The sequence below is a fragment of the Pygoscelis adeliae genome, unplaced genomic scaffold (genome assembly GCF_000699105.1).
Source record: "Pygoscelis adeliae isolate BGI_AS28 unplaced genomic scaffold, ASM69910v1 Scaffold402, whole genome shotgun sequence".
In the NCBI taxonomy this organism is placed as follows: Eukaryota; Metazoa; Chordata; class Aves; order Sphenisciformes; family Spheniscidae; genus Pygoscelis; species Pygoscelis adeliae.
In genome coordinates this window covers 2260606-2282355 of record NW_008824411.1, presented here as the reverse complement: position 1 = coordinate 2282355, position 21750 = coordinate 2260606, and the positions used below count along the sequence as shown (strand labels likewise).

The following is a 21750-nucleotide window of genomic DNA, read 5'->3' as shown; positions in this document are numbered from 1 at the left end:
AGCTAAAAGTATATTGTTTCCTAAAATTATTCTAGGAAAATATAGCTACTGCTTATGCACATCATTAAATTTCTGAACAATGAAAGTTCCAGGAATAATGAATCTTGCATAGTATGTTTAGGCTGACAAACACTTTGGGTAAAAAGACCATAAAAGTTCAAGTTTTCCCTTGCCATTGAGAATACCTTTAGTCATGCTTTTAATCTTTCCTAGAGGGGATGGGACTGACACATAGGAACCATCTGAAATAAAAGAACAGAATGAATTTTATGGAATTCAAAGACGGTATAAGCATCTGTACTGATAAATTAATGAGGCAATGATTGCTTAAAGAATGAAAAATAAAGGGGTGAAAATACGCATAAGCACACAAACACATATGATTGTGACATTATATTGCTGCGTTCCTGAAAGTAATTTGGATATAGCTTTACTAAATGCTGTAGAACAATACTGATTTTCACTGGTATTAAAGAAGGCCAACGTAGCCTTTTATATCAGCTAGATTCTGCAAAGGAACTCAGACCAGATTCACAAATTCTGACAATTGGGCTGCAAGCATATTGCACTGTTTAGTTCACTGACTAGATTTTCCAAAAGACCTCAGCTTTCTCCATGTACCAAAAATTTCATCTCTTGTTTTTCTGCTTAAGTGGGAGCTGAGTCCTTTTAACAATCAGCATTAAAAAATCTGTCTGGGTGTGTTAATTGCTTGCCAAAATAAATTTCCAATACATACATAAACTTAGTCCTCTGAAGATTTAAGTACACTTGAGATATACTAAACCTAAACCTGGAACAGGTCAAACTACTCTGCAGAGCTGGAAATGTAGGAAGCAGATTGATTCTGCTGCTGACTGTAGGGTTCCTCCTGTTTCCATGGCAGGAGGAGTCAATGACCTGGACAAGCCGCAATGTATAACTTATTCACTCTCTCTGCAGACAGTGTCAACACACTGCAAAATGTTCTGTTTATCAACTGCTTTTGTAACGTTCTTCTTGCCACTTGTCATTTAGTTGTCAATACAAATGAGTATTTTTGTAGCAAAAAGGGTAATTAATTTTTCCCAAGGGGGAATTAGATATCCAAAGATGTTAAAAAATATAAAGGGGACTGAGTGTAGAAATATACCAAATGTCAGTAATCAAAGAAGCATCATAGCTAAACAACACAAAGAGAATGGCTAAACAAGGTATAAAGGATGTAAAAAGATATGAGTAATGATTACTAGGGATAGATCTCCATCTCACACCTTTTAGCTTTTCTTTCTAGTAATACAAAGTGACAACTCTATTTTAAGATAAAGGAAGAATTTTGACATAAATAGAGGGTACCTGGAAAATGGGGATTCTCATGACACTAATTTTTTGTGCCAGACAGAATTGATCCAAAGCTCCCTGACATCTGTGGAACATTCCCAGAGACTTCAGCGGTCTTTGGACCAGACCGTTCAGTTAGAGAATAAAGTGATTTCTCAGACCATACCTCCTCCAGGTTGTGAGTATTCATTACAGGGTGATTCGTCTTGAGGTCTCTTATAATGCTTCAGAAGGGTCACAATGGCATCATGACCTAGGAAAGAAAGAGGAAATATAAGGATTTGCAGGTAAGCGCAATAGTCTTTTTTTTTAATTGATTTATACAAAATCAGGATATTTTTTTTTTAAATGTGCAATGTGCCTATAAAACATGTAAACAAAGATACAACAGCGCTAATCTGAAACATACTATGATCCTTAACTACAGAAATATAGGGAAATACCTGCCAATGAAAAAAAACATGTTATTTTCATGAGTCCACCTAATCCTAAGATGCGATATATGTCAATAGAAAAAACCCTGCTACAGAAATCCTAAAATGGAAGTTGACAATAGCCTTCAATAGGCCTTATAAGGACAACCAGTGCCTGAAAATATTTCAGTTCTGATGTCCTAAACTGGACAAAATTTGTATACTATATTGCTGTAGGCAGTTGCTATACTCATCATTCTCCTTTGCAAGGAACCAGAAGAGAGCAGTGTGTGCACAGCATGCTCACTCTCTCGGATGTTTGATGCACAAAGTTCTGCTTGGCAACATTCAAAATTCTTTTCTAAACCTTTCAAAGATGAGTTTTCCCTCAGTAATTTCATACAGAGTATTATGCCAATATCAGGTTTTTGAAAGGCCTTTGAAATCCATAGTTTTACTATATTACAGTCATTCTCATAATAAGTGGTACTGCGATGCTTTTGGAGGAGGGGGGAATGCCCCAGAATCTTCCAGCTTTAACTTATATTTTCCCCCATGCCCTAGAAAACATACAGGAAAGAAGAGCACTTTCAAGTTCTTGCTTTGTGCTCACTGTAAATGGCTGGGCTCAGCACTGCTTATTCATACAGCCAGGCCGACGGGAAATGTTCCTGTTTGCTGCTTACGAAGATGAGAGCAGGCAAGAAGAGAAGGAAAAGATACGCATTTGTGCTGAGGTCATGGTGCTTGGATCATGTACCAAATGCTACCTATCATTGCCTGTTTCTTCAGCTGCAAAGTTTATTGGCATTTCTTTAAGGATATTTTTCAGAGATACCCTAACGAGTACAAACTTTTTGGCTTATAATGAGCCAGGGAAAGACCAGTAAGCCCACAAGTTACGGAAAGGTTGTTTGCTAGATCTTCTAGGGTCCTGCAAAAAAACTTACAACCCCAACTCTTAAGGGTGTTAGAAGAAACAGACGAGGCAGAGGCTTTTTTGCTGACTCTCATCCTGTTATCAGAAGCTACCTTCTACAGCAAAGAAGTCCTGCTGACTCACTAGGCTGCCAGGGACATGAGTTCACACCAAAGAGTGTCAGCATAATGGAACAATTCTCTAAAACATCGGAATTTAAATCAAGAACAGGTTTTTACAGATAGCAGCTTTCTGGGCATCCAAACTCAGAGGATGCTTGAACTAAATATTTGAAGTGTTATCACTTAACATAAATGTTAACCCAAAGAAGATGGTTGCTTCTTTATCAAAGCAATGAAGAGACTGTCTTCCACAGTCCATAAGGGTGGAATGGCAATGCCAGGAAGAATAAACTGAAGGGTATCCCACATAAATACATGCTCTCAAGCACCGATGAAATCCATAAATGGATGTGAACATCAAAAACATTTTCAGGAAGAAATAAAGCTTTTTATTTGTGTGGAGTCAAAAACAGGACAGAAAACTGACACATTGCTGTACATATAGGACAGTGTAACAGGAACCATGGAAAATGCCTTGCTTTGATCCATATTTGCAAGAATTTAAGATTAGTGACTCTGATTCATTGCTCCTTATAGCGCCTCCTTCAGTAATAAAATTAAAACTCCTCACGCACACACCAGAGGGAGAAATAGCCTTTTCTGAACAGGCTGTATGTTTTCTATTTTAGCAGCACATAAATACACCTGTCCTTGAGTTTGTGTTGAATTAAACTGATGTTTAACAGAGTATCTGAGAAGATAAAGAAAAGGGCTGTTTTTTATAACCCTTCATGCTAGGAACTGGAAAGCAGATGGTGAGAGCTCGTAGTCTACAGGGGCTGAGGGGTTATTTTGTACTGTTCTCTCCTTCCTGTACTGTTCTTATGGATTTTGTAGCAGAAACTAGAAAACTGAAATACCTTTCTCATAAGCCCACATCAAACAGGTTTGCTCATCCTTTTCTCCACTGGACCTGCTGGGATCACAAGCTACCAGATTCATATCAGCTCCATTATCCAGTAAAAACTGTACAAGTCGAATATGACCATGGTAGCAAGCACAGTGTAATCCTAGAACATCAGAGAAGCACAGTAAGCACAACTATCAGAACATCATGATAGGACTTGCAGCAACAACTATAAAGCACAAATTGATTTCCTTGATAAAGGAATATATTATAAAAAAAATACATGAGGCAATAGGTGAAAATAAAATATTAATGCTGCAAGAACCAATCTATTGCCTGCTACACAACATATCAGCTCTTACTTTACCACCTGCAAATCACTTTTAACAACTTTGTGTGTGAGGAAAAGCAAGTAGAAACAAAGAAGGCTCTTTTTTTCATTGCCTGTAGTAGGAACATGGAGGTGTGCAGCCCTTCAGACACTTTACCCTATATGCCCATACCCTAGAAGAATAATACTTGGGCCCAATTCTTAAAACTGCTTAGAAGCCTAACTATAGGACAATCAGTTTACATCAGGTTCTCTTACTCATATACAAGCTAATGAGCCTGACACATCCTCACTGAACTCTTATCACATCTATGCCTGCCTGCAAACATATTACAAAAAAGCTGAGATCTGTCTGAAACGTAATTGGATGCTGATCATCGAATTATCATGGGAATTACCCTGGAAATCCTGATTGTGTATATGGCTTCCAAATTTTTTGGTGCTGGTATATGCACTCATATACAATAAGGATGATGGTGTTACCTGTATGTCCATCTCTTCCCTGGTGATTGATGCTTACAACATTCTGGTCAAGAAGAAATTTTACAAGTTCTATGTTCTTTCCGTAGGTGCAAGCACTGCAAAAATAAAGGGAAAAGTGAATCCTATAGTCCATAAAAGGACAAAAATTTAAAAAGAATTACACAGAGATAAAAATGTAGTAATAGAATAAAGGATCTTTAGAAATGTGCAAATGCATGATTAATCCACCAAAGCATGTTCATTTCTGTCTTTTCAGAAACATTCTAATTATTCTTGTATAAATTAATTTTGCACAGCTCTGCAAAATTAATACAGTCTGTTTTGCAAAGTGCCTCTTAAATAACACTTTACAAACTTACAGCATCATGACCAAACTGTGTTCTGCCACCTCATTTCTGTTTTAGAATATCTAGACTCCAGCAGGTTTCTAGGCAGAACAGGCTCTAAACTCAGCTTCTAAACTGGACAGAAGGTGAAACCGTTATTCATACAGATGTTGATGAACCTGATGCCTTTCCTACCTTTCTCACCCTTACTTGCTCTCTCTCTCTCTCCCCATTCGCTATCTGGTTCTACCTCTTACTTCATGTTCTCTCCTGTATCTCAGGATACAAATATCCATGTCGAGCTCACTGCTTGCTTTGTTCCTCATCTGGCTGTTGGTAAGACATTTGTTATTTCGGGTGTTGTATTGCATGCATGTATAAGTGGAATTCTATTGATAATGGCATTTTAAACATCTCACCTGTGGAAAGCTGTTTCACTGAATATATTTTCTTTAGTGAGACTTTCTGTTCCTGAGAGCTGAATTATTTCCTTGACAACTTCAAACTTTCCATTGTAACACGCACTGAAGATGAAGACAGTAAAGAGTTGTTAACAACACCAGCTTTCTAATTAGGCCCCAACCATGTAAAACAGAGCTTCTCCACGACTCACAGGTGTAAAGGTGTGTCTCCATAGATATTCACCACATGGGGTTGAACTTCGAAGCTGCTCTGGAGTAAGAACTTTACAATTTCATGGTGTCCAAATCGACAGCAGAAATGCAGAGGAACGTGATCCTCATTGTCCTGAGCATTCACTGCCATTTGACCCAGAAAGAGACCAAAGAAAGTATTTTATAGTTAACATAGCTTGTTTTGGATATTTAGTAATGCTTTATGTGTTGTGCACATACGTTATGTAACCTCCTGCTAAAATATTTATGGTCCTGTTTCTTTAAAGCTGAAATTTCTGTGAGCTTTCATATATCAAAACTACATTACTCAGTGTCATCTGTAGTATACTGTCAAGATGATTTTTTGGACTTAGGGTATAATTGCTTTCTTCCAATAGCAGATGTATTGAATGTTTTGATGTAGCTTTCCATGAATGAATCACAAGTTATAAATGACCCTTAGAAAGAGCAATTGCTGTCAGTTTATTACAGTGTGAAGCAAAAGTAAGATATGTAGTTACTATATGTAAGAAAGCAATCCACTGAGTTATTCCAAATGCATGGAACAATAGTTATTAATTACAACTACTACAAAGAAACATAATTCATTGCTGCTCTTAGGAAAGGTAAATCCAGTTGGTTTTAAGGTTTATGTTACCTTCCTTGAGTAGCAGGATCAAGGATTGTTGAAATAGTTATACAGTGACAAAAAAGAAATTTAAAAAAAATAAAAGAGACACAATAAGGACATATTTTTCATAGTCACTATTAAAATACAAATACATAAAAGGCAAGAATGGAAGAGGAGAATTCATTCAAACGTCTGGATTACCAATGTTTTCATTGTGCTCAATGTCTCTTTTCACCTGCAAGAGTGATTATGTATGCACTTCACATATTTAAGAGGATGGGAGTATTCTTTGACAGAACATGAAACTATATAAAAGAATGAGCAAAATTGGAGACATAGTATATTATTGTTGGATGGGAACGGTATTTGTCTCTGTTGGTTCACTATAATTTCACATGGGAAGCAAACAATGTGTGATACAAAGGTCTTGTTCTATTTAAGAGATTTGACCTTCCAGTGCTTTATATCACAAAATCATGCATTGTGTATGTTGCGCACAACTTATAAAAATATATCCAATAAAAGCATTTTTTCTAATTTTCTGAAGACCAATTCTTGTATCCTTCTACCTGCAAAAACAGTTGCTTTAAACAACACACAACAGTGTAAGATTAAAAGCAAAAGAAAACTGAAACTAATTCATTCTCAATACCTCTCAAATAAGCACATGCACAAAGGGCTTGAATTTGATGCGATTTCCTAAATTCCTGGCTGGCTCACATTCTTAGACATTTTGGGTGAAATAGTAGGGTTGTTGTAGGATAGGCAATATTAGCAAGCAATAAGGATATTTTAAAAAATTCATAGATTCAACTGTCTTTCAGTAAGACCAAGATTCTTTTTTGAAGATTTGGGTCCCAGTTCAGCAAAGCACTTGGAAACCTATGAGTAAGTGACCTGTTAGATCAAAATGTTGCTTCAGTTAGCATGCAGAAGCAGATTCACATTTCTGAAACTATCTAATTTTGACTGTTGTTGTTTTAGTATAGCAAACACTAATACTACACACTTTTTTCATGAACTTCTATTTAAAAATGATTCTGTAATAGAGCAACATAAACCCAACAATTCTTGAGAATAGTTATTATCAAGTGAACAGTGTGAGACTATGACTGCATGTGTACTAATAACATAAATATGACCGGGAACATTTCTGGCATTCAGGCCAAGATCACAGAACTGCTGGTATCTACTGATAGTATCAAACTGTTTTAAGGGCAGTTGCATGCAGCCTGTCTACTGTGGAGCCGTCCTTGGAAGATCCTTGACCCACAGGCAGGAATTGTTTGAGACTGCCAGTTATCCTGGACCACATCCATGTCAGGGATCCTTCTGTCTGTTTACAGGATAGGCAGTTGCATTCCAGCACCTGGGAACCTTCTTAGGCATGCCTGAAATGGGTATGGATATACCTTATACGTCTCTTTCTTTACCTATCTAGTAGGAAGCAAGGAAGAGATTGGACAAGGCTCTAGGCAGAGCTCTCCATTGGTGTAGAGACATACAAATACTGTTTTCATTATCCAAAAAAGATCTTTATTCAGTTTTAAAAGAGAACATGTATTTCTGTGATTCTTAGTGTATTTCTTTCTATGTTTAAAGATAGAACAACCATAACTGGTTGATACCAGTTTAATGGCCTCAAGTTGCGCCAGGGGAGGTTTAGATTGGATGTGAGGAAAAATTTCTTTACTGAAAGAGTGGTTAAACATTGGAACAGGCTGCCCAGGGAAGTGGTTGAGTCACCATCCCTGGAAGTATTTAAAAGACGGGTAGATGAGGCGCTTAGGGACATGGTTTAGTGGGCATGGTGGTGTTGGGTTGATGGTTGGACTCGATGATCTTGGAGGTCTCTTCCAACCTTAATGATTCTATGATTCTATAATTGATTCTATGATACTATAACTGAATTGACAAATCCAGCCTACTTTGTACAACATTGAGGTCTCAATTCAGTCTAACAACAGATCTTTGAGACAGTTTACAAGAAATTAATAGACTACTAAGGAATAATCTGTCCATTAGTTTCCAAACTTGTACTCGCAGGCTTTTAAGCACAACTTTGACAAACGTCTCTCAGGAACAATTCTTTCCTATAGCTGAGCCTCCTTGGGACAAAGAGTAAACCACACACATTCTGAGGTTCTGTCTTCTTTTGATTTTCAGTGAGTATAAGGAACAATGAAAATTAAAATAAATCCCTGTTTTAAAACCTTCCTGAAGTAATGCTGAATGCTCACAGAAATGGACACTCCTTTAAAATGAGCTGAACTTATAACTTCACTGATGTCTAGTGACAGATAGTTCCAAAGATGAATTATGTTTCAGGCCAAAAAGAAGAAAAAAAAGGAATTACTGTAACGTATATTAAGCTTGTGGTCCGCAAATTTCATTAACTGCCCCCACTAACCTTCCTAGCAGTCTTATATTAAAAGAAGGAAACTGTTTTATTTCTCTATTCTAAAATAATTCTTCACTTTATAGATTCATATGACATGTTAGCCTTTATTTTTTATTATGATGCGGTACCAGACACAGATTCATTCTGAAGTGCAATAAATAAGAGAGGAATAAATGTCAAAGTTTTATAATAATAAATGTCAGCATTTTAGAATATGTACCCACAGAATGGCCTGAAGGACATCAGGGGTCTCAGGGCCATGAGCTTCTACAACACAACAAGGTGTAAGATGGAGCAAGGAAGGAAATGTATATCTTCTTCTCCTTTGTTTATGCAGTTGGAAATGATGTGAAATACTTGCAAGCCATTTCCTTTGCCTCTGGAAGGATATATAACTACAGCACAGGATGATGGTTTTTGTTTTAATTGATAGCTTTTTGATTTCTAAATTAAACACGTCAGGTAAACTGGAATATTGTCTTAAAAAGGAGAATTTCAGAGTCAAAGCAAAACAAAATCAGTCAAAAACACTTTAGAAGAGAGTTATGGCAAAAAAGTATATAATTGATTCAGAAATTACTGAAGAAAAGTATAGGAGAGTTCTTCAAATCGAGATTCTAAAGTATTTTTATATTAAATTGAGTATAGATAGTACAACTGTCATGGCACTCAGAGACTAAAAATTCAGATTGCCTTACAAATAAACAGTAAAAATAAGCAAATGCTAAGTTCTTTTCTGGAACAAAATGGAGAACTGTAGAAATTATTCTTAAGACTGAGACATTATGTAGGTAGAAAGTAACAGGTGAAACCATTTCAGTAAGTAAAAGGATGAAAAAAAGACAGTGCAAGTCTGTTTTAAAAAAATAAGGGATATTTCCCAAGTCCCAGTGAGTGATATCTACTTAATATTCAGAGAAGCATGACTGAGTGTGCATGGATTTTTTAATATCAAACTCTGGCTTTAAATATAATTTATTTGGCAGAGGTGACAGTGATTTTCAAAGATACTTGAAAAAAAAGCAGCTGCAACTCTAGGCAGCTCAGTAGTCCTGAAAGCAGACAAGTTTTATTAAAAGACCATAGGAGTTATAAAAAGAAAGAATACATTTTATATCACGTGGTCCCTGAAAGAAATCTCCAACACCACCAGTTTGAATAATAATAAAAAATAGCATTTAGTTTATGTGAAGCAAAGGAAATGCTTGTTTCCTGGCCACCAACTAGTTCTCTAGTAAACTGTTTTTCTTCAGTTGTCATGGCCCCAGAGCAGATCAACGAGTCAGTCAGGTTATGTTAAAAGAAACAGTTCAAGTTTATGACACCAATTACTGGTCTGCACAGAATACTGCCAAAATTTCTTCAGGTTATTTCACCAATTACTTTCATTCCTAGGCATTTAAGAGTTGTTCCTCTGCTGCTATATTTATACCAAGTTTCAAAGTGTGCTACTTTGTGAGGAAAAGACTTCCCGCTTCCAGTCTCCTTTTTCTTTTTCCAATGCTGAAGATACTGATTTTAAAGAAAAGAATCTGAAACGGTGCCCCAAATTCTTTTCCTTTTGGAATAAACTAACTAATAGTGAACCTCCCACTGCCTTGTTATGGTGAGTGAACATCTCTTCTTTTCCACCTCTTTATTATATCAGTTCAGTGCACACACATCGAGACTGAAACATCAAGAGCTCACTATTGAAAAAAATTACTTACAAATCTGAGTCATGCTGTTTCCCTCCACACTTTTTCTACTGCGCGAGTGGGATGTGTGTACTGTAGGCAAGACTCACAGACAATATGGTAAATTTATACTTTAAAATCTAGCAAAGAAGAGGAAATTGGGGAGAAACACAGTCTTTGTGCCACTAGCAGAGTAGGAACAAGGGTACGTGAATGCTGTTGCTTTTGGCACTACCGGGCATACCGTGCAAGGAAGAAGCCTCATGGGCTTATCCCTGCTTTAACAATTGTTAAGGAATGACAGTGCTTTTCAGAGTCAGCACCGAAGACTGTAGCCTTGAGAAAACAGAACTTGTGCAAAACGACCACTCGACTGTCCTCCCCTGAAGTCAACTAACAGGTGTCAGTGGGGCATTGGACCAGGTGAGATTAGGAAAGAACTGAGCCTGGCAATTTAACATGCTTTTCAAATGTGGCTATACAGCATCCCTTTTTAACCTTCCCCTATTATGCTCTATTGTTTTTAATTCATGAATAGCTGTGTGCATAGACTGGAACCAGATATCAAATAGGATGCTAGACTGAGAAGCAGCAACTGAAGAATTTTGGTAACTTCTTGTTCTTTCTATAACATGCAGGATTCTTGTAGCAAATGCTTTGTTTGTTTCTTGTTTTTCTAGTTCTGCTTTTCCAAGATCAAGTTATGATATCCCTAGGCAAAATCCTAACCCTGTTGAAATTAATGGAAGTTTTGCCATAGACTTCAAGGGGACCAAGATTTTACCTTGTATATTGTGGATATAAGTTAACAAGAGTAATGATGTAGTCCAAAAATGTATTAAAGAGCAGTACTTTTGCAAGTAATGTGCTGTTCCTTTTCAAAAAAAATGTTCTTTCTCTTATTCTGGGGCTAAGAAATTAATTTTCAAATAATTTTAATGTTTATTATGTAAGAACCTCTGCATTAATATTCATAATATGCATAAAATTTGACCTCTAAGTTTTAACATTTATAAGTCTTTGTAGGATGTGGCCACAAGCGTGTATGCACATGCCTGTGATGCAAGTGTCACAGCAATGGAAAAGTAAGGCTGGAGTGTGGTATGTTTTGTGCCTTCTACATTGCTGAAACAGCATAAGGAGAGGGAACAAAAGAGCGAGCATAAGAATTCAGCAGTACTACTAGTTGCATGCTAATATTAATTACAATGGAAAATATTTTAAATTGCGGCACATGCAAAATATACAGCACTGAACTGTAACGTTACAGTCTTACTGGCATCAGTGTGAGATCACCTGTAAAAACAATGCACAGATTCCTAACTTTCACAGAATACCAAAAGCATGCTAATAGACTTTTGTATCTGTCCAACCCATTACGTCTCTCACACACACACTTTCTCGTATAGAAAATGTCCCACAATGAAGCGTATGAAGCTTGTGTAGCATAATACAGCATGCGCTAAAAAGATTCCATTTTCTGTGGAATTGTTTGTGAACCATTTGCAATTTCTCATCTGAATTATTTTAAATTACTTGCTGTACAATTTTGATTTAAAATCCTTCATCTGTATCTCATTCACTAGGGGTTCACTTTGCACTGAAGACATTTTCAGTGGACATGCATACCACATGGCTGTGTGTTCTCTGATCGGATGAGAGTCTCAATAGTAAGCTACCTCTGTATATTAATCTTGTATTGTGCTGCTGGTTTTCACCTCTGACTTATTAATGGAAACAGAATGCACGTGAGATGACAAACCAAGCATACTTAATAAGTGAAGAAAACTCTCCAACTGCTATTTTTTTGTTTCAGTTGCCCCAAAATGATACACAACACACAGACCACGTGCTAGGAAACTAAATTCAAGATTAAAGGCCTGACTCTGTCTATAAAATACAATGTTAAAGCTGATTTTTTAAATATCTTTTCTTACCATCAGCTTTGCTTCCTTCTTCCATCAAGAGCTTCGTAATATTGAGAAAGCCTTTGGCAGAAGCCAAATGGAGAGGCCTGTCTCCAACTTCACCACTTGCATTCACATCAGCTCCAAACTTTAGTAAGAGGTGTGTTACCTAAATATTTCATCAAGGCTAATTAAAATATCACATGAAAATAAATCTTTTGACAAAATCAGGTAGAATATTGCATTGGCTAATATTATAAGCGGGCATCTCTTTAAAGTTTAAACATGGAGAGGAGATTCAATAGAAAACTCATTTTTAAGTTACATATCTATAAAAATATTAAAATTCCCAAAAGCAAGTGCTCATTCATTCTCTAAAATGTTATGTACGGTAAAGGACTAGACACAAGACATGTATTTGTTTAACTGACCAGTCAGCATAATAAAACAAATGCCTCAAAGCCCACAGATGTCAGAGCCTTAGCTTCCTTTCTGTTCAGTGCCTCTTGTCACAAGAGCACCATATGAGCTTTCAGCATAATTTCACAAGACTGTGACTATTTGTTCAGAAGTAGCTTACGGCAAATAAGCAAACTAATCTCTCAGCCCAACATGCAAGGATTTTCTTAATGTTACTGGACGATGAGGTGCATATATATGAAAAGAAGGATCTCAGGAACACATCCAGGGTTCACACCCTTGCTGCCACTCAGCCACAGAAGTAGAGCATTTTCAATCATGTGTGCATCTGGACTCTGTTCTTTCAAAAGCTTTTCTTACAACTCCTCAATGCACTCAAAGTAATATGTCACTGAAATGAAAAATGCACTCTACCTAGAGGTCATCCTTTGAAACTTGAAAATATCCCAGAATACATGCTTTTAGCCAAAGAAAGGTATAGGGAATGACTTGCATAAGCCAAAATAGACCCATTATTACATTTCAAATAAAAGGGCTATTCAGGGCAAATGACCGGACTGCTAGATTAACCATATGTCAATTATACTTTAGTAAAAGAAAGAGAATTGGGAGGTTCAATGCCAGCTTTGGTCAGAACCTCAGATTAAGTCTGTGATCTGTGTGAATGAAGCAAGCACAGTTGGACTTGTCACGTGCACAGGACCTCATGGAAAATCCTGTTCTCTAAATGATCATTTTTTCTGTTAACTTAAAAGTGGCCACAATTTAGTTTGTTAATTCCAAGGAAAACCAATAGAATTGCCATTTAATTATTACTAGGAAGTGTTGTTCACTTCCTTGGAGAGGCTTAAGATAGTACACTCACATTCCTTATGCACTCTCTGAAATGTGGGATGAATAAGCATCAATTGAAATATGCCTCTGGGTCCAAGTCTGTTTATAGGTTATAAAAGCTAGCTAGTCAATCATTTGTTTCAAGAGGTCTAGAAGGGAAGATACCAATTTTTGCTGGGGCCTAGCACAGAGGATTAAAGTGTAGAAATTTCCTGTAGATACTCAGACTCTTACAGCAACTAGAGATTGACTTAGAATTGTAACTTCAGTATGTGAGGCCTTTTCATGGTAAGACCCTCTGGAATGTAAAGCAAAAATATCTAACACTAAACCTATAGTTGCCTCAGTATTCCACTTCTCAGCTTTCTGAAATTCCCCCATTTAGTTACCTGTTCATGGCCATAATATGCAGCAATATGCAATGGGGTGAAAAAAACTGCGTCCTGAACATTCACATAAGCTCCATGCTGCAAAAGAATATCAACAGCCTAGAAGGAAACAAACAGAACAAACCTTACATCACCACTTTAAAAAAAACCAAAAAATCCCAAACAAGCAAGATATAAAGGTGAAAAACTGCATACAACATGTAAAAATGATTAACTTACAGTACTTTAACTGAACACTGAATGTCACTGATGCTCTATAAATAAGCCTGAAAATGTGTTTCCCAGTACAAAGACTGATTTATGAAGTAGAGACACAGAAATGATGACTGGAGTTTCTCAGAATAACCTTTAATTTTCTTTTATCCATTATGAACAAAGAGCAGTAAACATCTCAGAGTTTTTAGAAGTAAAAAAAAAACACCAAAAAGAAAGATCCTTTTAAACATAAATGTGTGAAGGTAAATCCTCAAGCATAATTCCCTTAGTGTGTAAAGATTTCTTTGTATTTTAGAAGATAATAGCCCTTTGGCTTCAATAAATAACCCTGTGTTTTCTTTCAAATTTCCACTTTTTGGTCTTTCAGGAAGCCAATGTTTTCCTGGACAGCTATGAATTATCAAACATTGGCTTTCTGAATAACTGTCAAAATAGAAGTCTGAATGAAACCACTTTGGATTATATATTGAAGCCGAAGGGCTGCTAATTTTTTTGAAGCACAAAGGAGTCTTTATGCACGCTAAGGGGCTTGTGCCATGGATTATTTGAGTAGTTCTACAAATAATTTTGATGAATGTTAATTTTTGAGTCTAATGATGATCGAAGATGCTGGACTGTGAATCACCCACAGTACAGTGAGCAACTGGGAAACACCTCCCTGTCAATTGGAAGAAATGACAAAAAAGGGGAAATGGCCAGCTTCTATGCTATACTATTTATACCTGTACCTCCCCATTGAGACTTCCACCGATGATGCCAATTAATGCTAGCTGCGATGATGCACATTTCTGTCAACCGTTATCTAAGCTGAGACCACCAAATCATTTCACACATGCAACAATGGGGCCAATAATTTAAATCCATGTCATTCTCAAGTACTCAGAGAGTGAAAATCTGTTACCAAGCAGCATTAGTATACAGGGATTATTTCGTTACACAATTTAAATTGAAATACATTTTTTCCGTGGGACTGACAATACATTTTCTGTGTAAGGTCCATTCCCTGACATATTCAAGTGTGTCTATTTCCCATTAGTTTTAACCATTTCACTATGGTATCCGCTGTAAGCCTCCCCTGGAAGCGGCATTGCAGGGCCATTTCTGTCTCTTCAGAATCCAAGGGCTTCAACAAGTCCAGCACATTATAGGAGGCACCTAAGTGTTGCAAGGACTAAGCCCTTCTATTGAAGACAGGCTGGAGGAGGCGAGGATTGCTGTGTTCCTATGGAATTATTCTTCAGCACCTCTCTGAGTACAAATGATGGGGAATGTTGGCCCTCTGTGTCCGATATTATTTTCCAGAAGCTACAAGTATCCTGGGAGCATGCTAGGCAGGGACAGAAGAAAGTCTGGTGTGAATGGGGTAAGCAGTGAGCATCGCCTGTGAGTTAGATCACAAACAAGCCCCACAAACACTAATGTTTGTCTTTGGCTGTTGTGGTGGTGCTCCAGAGACATGTGAGTTCTCATCATGTTACAAGGGACAAGGTGGGAGCTTGCAGGAGTGAGAGTACTCCTGAATGAAGACAATCCTGGGGATGAACAGCATCCCCAGCAGCCATAGCCAGACTCTGCGGATGACACAGAATCACATAACCATTGAGGTTGGAAGGGAGCTCTGGAGATTGTCCAGTCCAATGCCCCTACAGTGTCTCCTAGAACAGGTGTCTCAGGGTCATGTCCAGTCAGGTTTTGAATATTGTCCAGTCTCTAAGGATGGAGACTCCACAATCTCCCTGGAAACCTGTTCCAGTGTTTGAGTATCTTCATAGTAAAAAAGTCTTTTCTTCTGTTTAAATGGCATTTCCTGGACTTCAGTTTGTGCCCATTGCCATCCATCCTGACACTGGGCACCTCTGAGAAGAGTCTGGCTCCCTCTTCTTTACTCCCCCCTTCAGGTATTTGTACACATTGATAAGATCCATCCCCCCCAACACCCCCTCCCGAGCTTTCTCTGCTCCAGGCTGAACAATCTCAGCTCTGTCAGCTTCTCCTCATATGTCAGATGCTCCAATCCATGAACCATCTTCATAGTCCTTTGCTGGACTCACTCCAGTATGTCCGTGTCTCTCTTCTCTGGGAGCCTAGCACTGGACACAGTACTCCAGGGTATTGCCTCACCAGTACTGAACAGAGGGGAATAATCGCCTTCCTCAGCCTGCTGGCAACACTCTTCCTAATGCAGCCCAGGATGTCTTTTACTGCAAGGGCACATTGTTAGTTCATATTCAACTTGTTGTCGACCAGGACTCCTAGGTCCATTTCTGCAAAGCTGCCTTCCAGCTGGTCAGCCCCCAGGGAAAGTAAAGTTCACATTTGAAAGAAATAGAGACAGTGAATCATAGAATGATTTAGGTTGGAAGGGTCTTCTGGAGGTGTCTAGTCCACCCTTTTGATCAAAGCAAGGACTAATTTCAAAGATCAGGTGGCTCAGGGCCTTGTCCAGTTGAATTTTGATTATTTCCCAGGATGGAAGTTCTGCATCCTCTCTAGAAAGCTTTCAGTACTGCACCACTCTCATTGTGATCCCCCCACCCAGAATTTCCCTTGCTAAATCTCATGTGCATTGACATCCTTTTGCTGTGCATCCTTTTGCTAAAGATCTTGAAGAAGAGTTCGATTCCATAAAAAAAATCTTATGAAAGAACCCTGAGATCTTTAGAGAAGCTGCCTACCCTTATATCAGCTGAAGAACAGCTCAGTAACAGCCTTAACACATGCATTTACTGGAGGAGTGTTAATGTGTTCAAGTAGTAACTAAAGAACATGCTCAGTTACTGGTTGGTTAATACAACCATCTCCCTCTGTTGTACATCCCATGTCCAGACAATTTTCAGTGTACTAGTAGCTTGGTGGACCAGAGGTGAGGAACACAGAGCCAGTTACCCTGCAAATTAATGGCTTGGTGACTTCTGAGTGATTCATCTTAGGCATTTTTTCAGCAAACTACTATCATAAAACTGAAGTTGTAGCTGTTGACTCTGAAAAGAGATGTTTGGACCTGTAGTTTTTACAAGAATATGGTTGAAACTTCTTTGGATCAGTTTGATTTTAATTTAGGCATGCAACTGTGAGGCTATAACACACAGGGTTGTGACCACAACTCAGATTCTCCTTAATCTCTTTGGAAGCTGGAATTCAAAATGTAGATTCATCTACAAGCTTCAAGGTGTATCTTCAATATGAAGAAACTCTGTTGAGTAATGTGGATCCACCTCTGATTATAAACTTAAAACTAGATGAATTTTGACACATTTTTCCAGGCTGTAGAAATGGCAACCTGATCTCCTGATAAAAAGCTACTTTGTGATCTCCTGATAAAAAGAATTCTGTGAGTCATATTAAGCAAACTCCACTCAAGTGTAAATGATGAGAGGGGTACAGAGACAATCTTGATAGTTTCACAGACAAGCTATCTTTCTAAGAAAGAAGAATGGAATCATAGAAAACACTGAAAGTTGTCACAGGCATTACAAGTAGGTGGGTATGCTGGAATGATGTGCAAGGATAAAATTACTTCAGAAAGTAAGGGGAAATTTTTGGATGCAAAAAGAGCTTTACATTCTCATAGAAAGACCAAAAAAAGGCTTTTATCCTTAGGAGACAGACTATGACTAAAGGTGCAGCTTATAACATATGGGAAATTTTCAAGCCACAGAGAAAGCAGCTCTTGCTGACTTCATTTAGTTTTGCAAGGGGTCAACAGAACTGAAGACTGCAATGGTCAGCTAAGGTCTGTAGTCATCATCACAGCCCAGAGGGAAGGGAAGGGAAGGGAAGGGAAGGGAAGGGAGAGGAGAGGAGAGATCTTTAACCTCTCAATGGCTCAATGTGACTGGGTACAGTCGGAAGGGAAGGGAAGGGAAGGGAAGGGAAGGGAAGGGAAGGGAAAGGAAGGGAAGGGAAGGGAGAGGAGAGGAGAGATCTTTAACCTCTCAATGGCTCAATGTGACTGGGTACAGTCAGCACAGGTTTACCAAGAGTAAGTCTTGCCTGACCAACCTGATTGTCCTCTATGATAAAATGACTGGATTTTTGGGTGAAGGGAGAACAGTGAATGCCATTTACTTTGACTTCAGCATGGTTTTCAACACTGTCTCCCAAATATTCTTGTAGCAAAGCTGAGATCTTATGGTCTGGATGGGTGCAAAATTAGGTGGGTGATGGGGCTTGGAGGATAGCAGTTAAAAAGTTGTACTCTGCCTCGAGGCTAATATCAAATTGTGTACTACAAGGGTCTATGCTGGGACCTGTCCTGTTTAATACCTTTAGCAATGGTCCTGGAGGCAGCAATGGAGTGTACTCTCGTCATGTTGGCAGAGGACATCACATTATGTCCTCAGTACACTTGAGGGCGGGGCTGCCATCCAGAGGGACCCAGACAGGCTGGAGGAATGGACCAACATGACCCATACGAAGTTCAACAATGACAAACACAAAATCCTCTATTGCGACAGCACAGGCTGTGGACTGCCTGGCTGTGGAGCAGCTCTGCTGGAAAGGACCTCGGGACCCTGGTGGACAGCAGGCTGAACTTGAGCCAGCTGGATGGTCTGGCCGCAAAGGTGTCTGGCAGCTTCCTGGGCTGGGTTCACAGTGGCACAGCCCGGAGAATGAGTGAAACAACTGCTCCCCTTTTCCTCGCATAACCAATTTTTAATTCAAAACGATACTTTAAATACTTTGAACAATACTCTTACTTTGTAATTTTTCTTAAAATTCTCTTATGAAAGGTTTATTCAGAAGCTTTTTGAACATTCAAGTCAATTATGTTCACTTCGAAGACAATTAATTAAGCTACTCTGAAGGTTAGAAGGAGTCAACAAAATAAAACACGAGACTACATAAGGACTTTGTCTTTTGGACAAGGGCAAGGGATAAGAAATCCTCTAAGAAAATAAAATCAATGATTATTGACTTTTTAGCAGGTAAAATTTAAATAAGAAGACAACTTCAACAGTTAAGGCCTTTGCACCAGTGCTGGCGTGTGTACAGCCTTTCACTAAAATATCTAAAGAATCTATCATGATTTTCAGAGTTTCTTTATTAAATAAACTATTAAAATAAAAATATGATTAGTGGCAAGTATTTGCCTAATTCCCTCCAATTTAGAAAATGTAGATATGATCAGTCATGTCCTGCAAAGTGTTTTTGCATTAAATTCTTACAACTCCTAACTCTCCATGTATCTGTAAGAATTTTAGAACAAAAGCTATCAGACTGAATCAAAAAACTGCTAAAGGGGGTTCTGAATGTTTTAAATACAACTTGCTGATGAATGTACAATTAATTGTCTTTCTTAGGAAAAACTCTACTGAAATATTTAATATATGCTTTTCTGTAAGACACGAGGACAGACATCAGACCAACAGTAAGCTTTTGCAGGTTCTTTTATCTTAGCTGTTCCAATCAGATGAAACACAGGTCACAGATAAATCACTAATGAAAGATGCAGGTGCTGGTTCCTTGAAATATAAACAGGATTGTTTTTGCTACAGGTTAGCCAAAGAATGCAATTTTTTTTATATTTTGCCGATATTGGTTGATGCTAGACACAGAATAGTTTAAACGTTTTTGTGCAATATTACTATAAGGTAACTGTTCTGGGCAAAGAGATCACTGTGAATTTAACAATACCATAGTTTTAAAATGTCGCATTTACTTTGACTTCTAGCTTAAAAATGGGTCACACATAAATTTTCTGCCCAGGACATTCTTGGGAAGAAAGCACAGCTGGAGAAAAGTATTGTCAAAATTTGTCACTGTTTTCAGACAAGTTCACATCACCAGGTTAATGTAAGCTCCTTTACTGAGCCACAACTCAATGTTTTTTCTCTTGTGTTTGCCAAAAACCTTGTGCTCTCATTTGTGGGCTGTAAAAGGCTTCCTTCACTTCATTCAGTCTGGACAGTTTGTTGGTAGCTATTAAAAATAGCTATTGAATTCAAAACTCGTGAGCTCCGGTCCTCTTTGTCACTGGTCAGATTCTCAGACAGGCAAATTCGTAGAATCTTTGATTGCTCATTATCTTGCAGCTTGTGTAGTCATGTATATTGATGCCATGTGAATACCATTTCTGCATTCCTGGTTCTAGAATGATTCTGAAAAGGTCTGAAAAATTAATGTCAGATAAAACAAAGGGCTGGGAAGATGCAGCATTAGCATAAAATGCAGGGAATGAAAGAAGAAAATGGGGACTTTGTGAACCATTTAAATAGGCTCATATAAATTTAGTTTTTCAAGGTTTCTTAAATCATTTGAATGTACTCCTATTACTAGTAAAATTCCAGTGAAGACAGGAGGTGACAAACATACTGATGTAACATATGACTTGTAAATGAAAAGGGATTTATTACTGTAGAAAATCTGTAAGATGGGACTAACTCCCTTTTCCCCAACAGGTCCTTGCCACAAACACATTCACACTTCAGATTCTCAGGTTTGCAGGTTGCAAAAATTAAGTAGCACTGGTTTATCCTGCCTGCAACCCTCAGTCCAGTTCACACATCTGTAGGTATTGTAATCTCCGAATGACAACTTTAATTTACAAAATGAAATAGGCAATGATACTGGTTTTCCAATGTGGTAATACTGGACAACACATAAATGTGTATGAGGCACATGCATTATTAATTTAGCAATGACCTCCCTGGGCTGGAAACATTTAATATTTTCAAAATAGCAGACAATGAGAAATTTATTAAACTTATTTGGTGATGTTTCTAATACGGTCATCAGTTTATTTTATAAATTTTCATGAATTTTTCATTCTTCCCATTGAGAACTGCAATTTCCATTAATACATAAAATAAGCAAACAGCATAGTTTTGGTGAAGTAAAATATGTCACTAAATCATAGAGCAGATGAAATATTTATACACCACACTGGCTCAAATGAGTTGGAACATCTCATTGATGCTGATGGCCTTCAGTATCCTAATTTCAGAGAACTGATCACTCTAGTGGTTTCATGTGTGGTGATGGAGCAAAAGCCATGGACTGACTCTTCAGGGAAATGGGGAGCAAAGCAATTTTTCCCCCAGTTGTCTCTATCTTTCTCTTAAATACAGTTGGTCTTCTTCTGTAGTAAAAGACTGTGTTGCATGGATTGATGTGTATACCTCTGCTATTTAATTATTTAATGGTATAAATAATTATTTATCTTATTGGAATTAGGAAGATGACCAAAAATCTACTTTCTTTTTCTTAAAATTATTCTTTTTTTAGGGGGGTGAAAAAATTATTCTGTTTTTCCATGAATTTCCATGAAATTGTAGACAAAATAAGCTATTTAATCTAGCAGAGGATATTCTCAGCTGACTGAAAATTTCAAAGCCATATAAAGAAGGAAAGAAAAAGCCTTCACTTGGACTATAAATCTTCAGTCCCCAGACCAGCAGATGAACCAAATGAGTTATATAGAGTCCCACTCCATTATGGAGACTACTTCTGATAAAGATCTGATCATTCCCAAGGAAGAAATAAGGGGCTTTTCAAAACCACTCATAATAAGTTATTTCTTATCCTTGTCGGATTCTGAGCACCCTTATTTTTCAATAACCTCAGTAGAAGCTAAAGACATGAGACAAATAGCAGACCTTCCTTTGACGTTTGCAGGACAAGGCCCAGACATTTTAAAAATTCCTTGAAACCCCAATGCAGAGAAGAGTACTTTGTATTTCCCACAGAGGAAATATTAAATACATACTCCATAAAAGTGAAAAAGATCATTAAAGAGTTAAGACTCTGGTTAATATCTCCATTATAATTCTTGCACAGAACAATTAGATATGGTGGTTCCTTATCTGTTTTTTAGTAATAGGATTCACAAGGAAGGGTGTCCATTAAGCTAATAAAAAGAGCTCTATGTGTACTTGAAGGGAATGTCATGATGCCCTGTG

General features: G+C 37.8%; 1 protein-coding gene across 1 annotated transcript in view; it reads right to left on the bottom strand.

The window, feature by feature from the left end:
• Window positions 1-21750, bottom strand: part of LOC103913983 (serine/threonine-protein kinase TNNI3K) — a 96497-nt gene that overhangs the window by 60290 nt on the left and 14457 nt on the right. Inside the window, exons 6-13 of the mRNA XM_009320586.1 lie at window positions 13634-13732; window positions 12021-12159; window positions 5375-5519; window positions 5181-5285; window positions 4436-4530; window positions 3635-3784; window positions 1487-1573; window positions 186-242 (exon numbers count right to left, since the gene is read on the bottom strand). Coding sequence (XP_009318861.1) covers window positions 186-242; window positions 1487-1573; window positions 3635-3784; window positions 4436-4530; window positions 5181-5285; window positions 5375-5519; window positions 12021-12159; window positions 13634-13732 — 877 coding nt within the window. The remainder of the gene's footprint in view (window positions 1-185; window positions 243-1486; window positions 1574-3634; window positions 3785-4435; window positions 4531-5180; window positions 5286-5374; window positions 5520-12020; window positions 12160-13633; window positions 13733-21750) is intronic.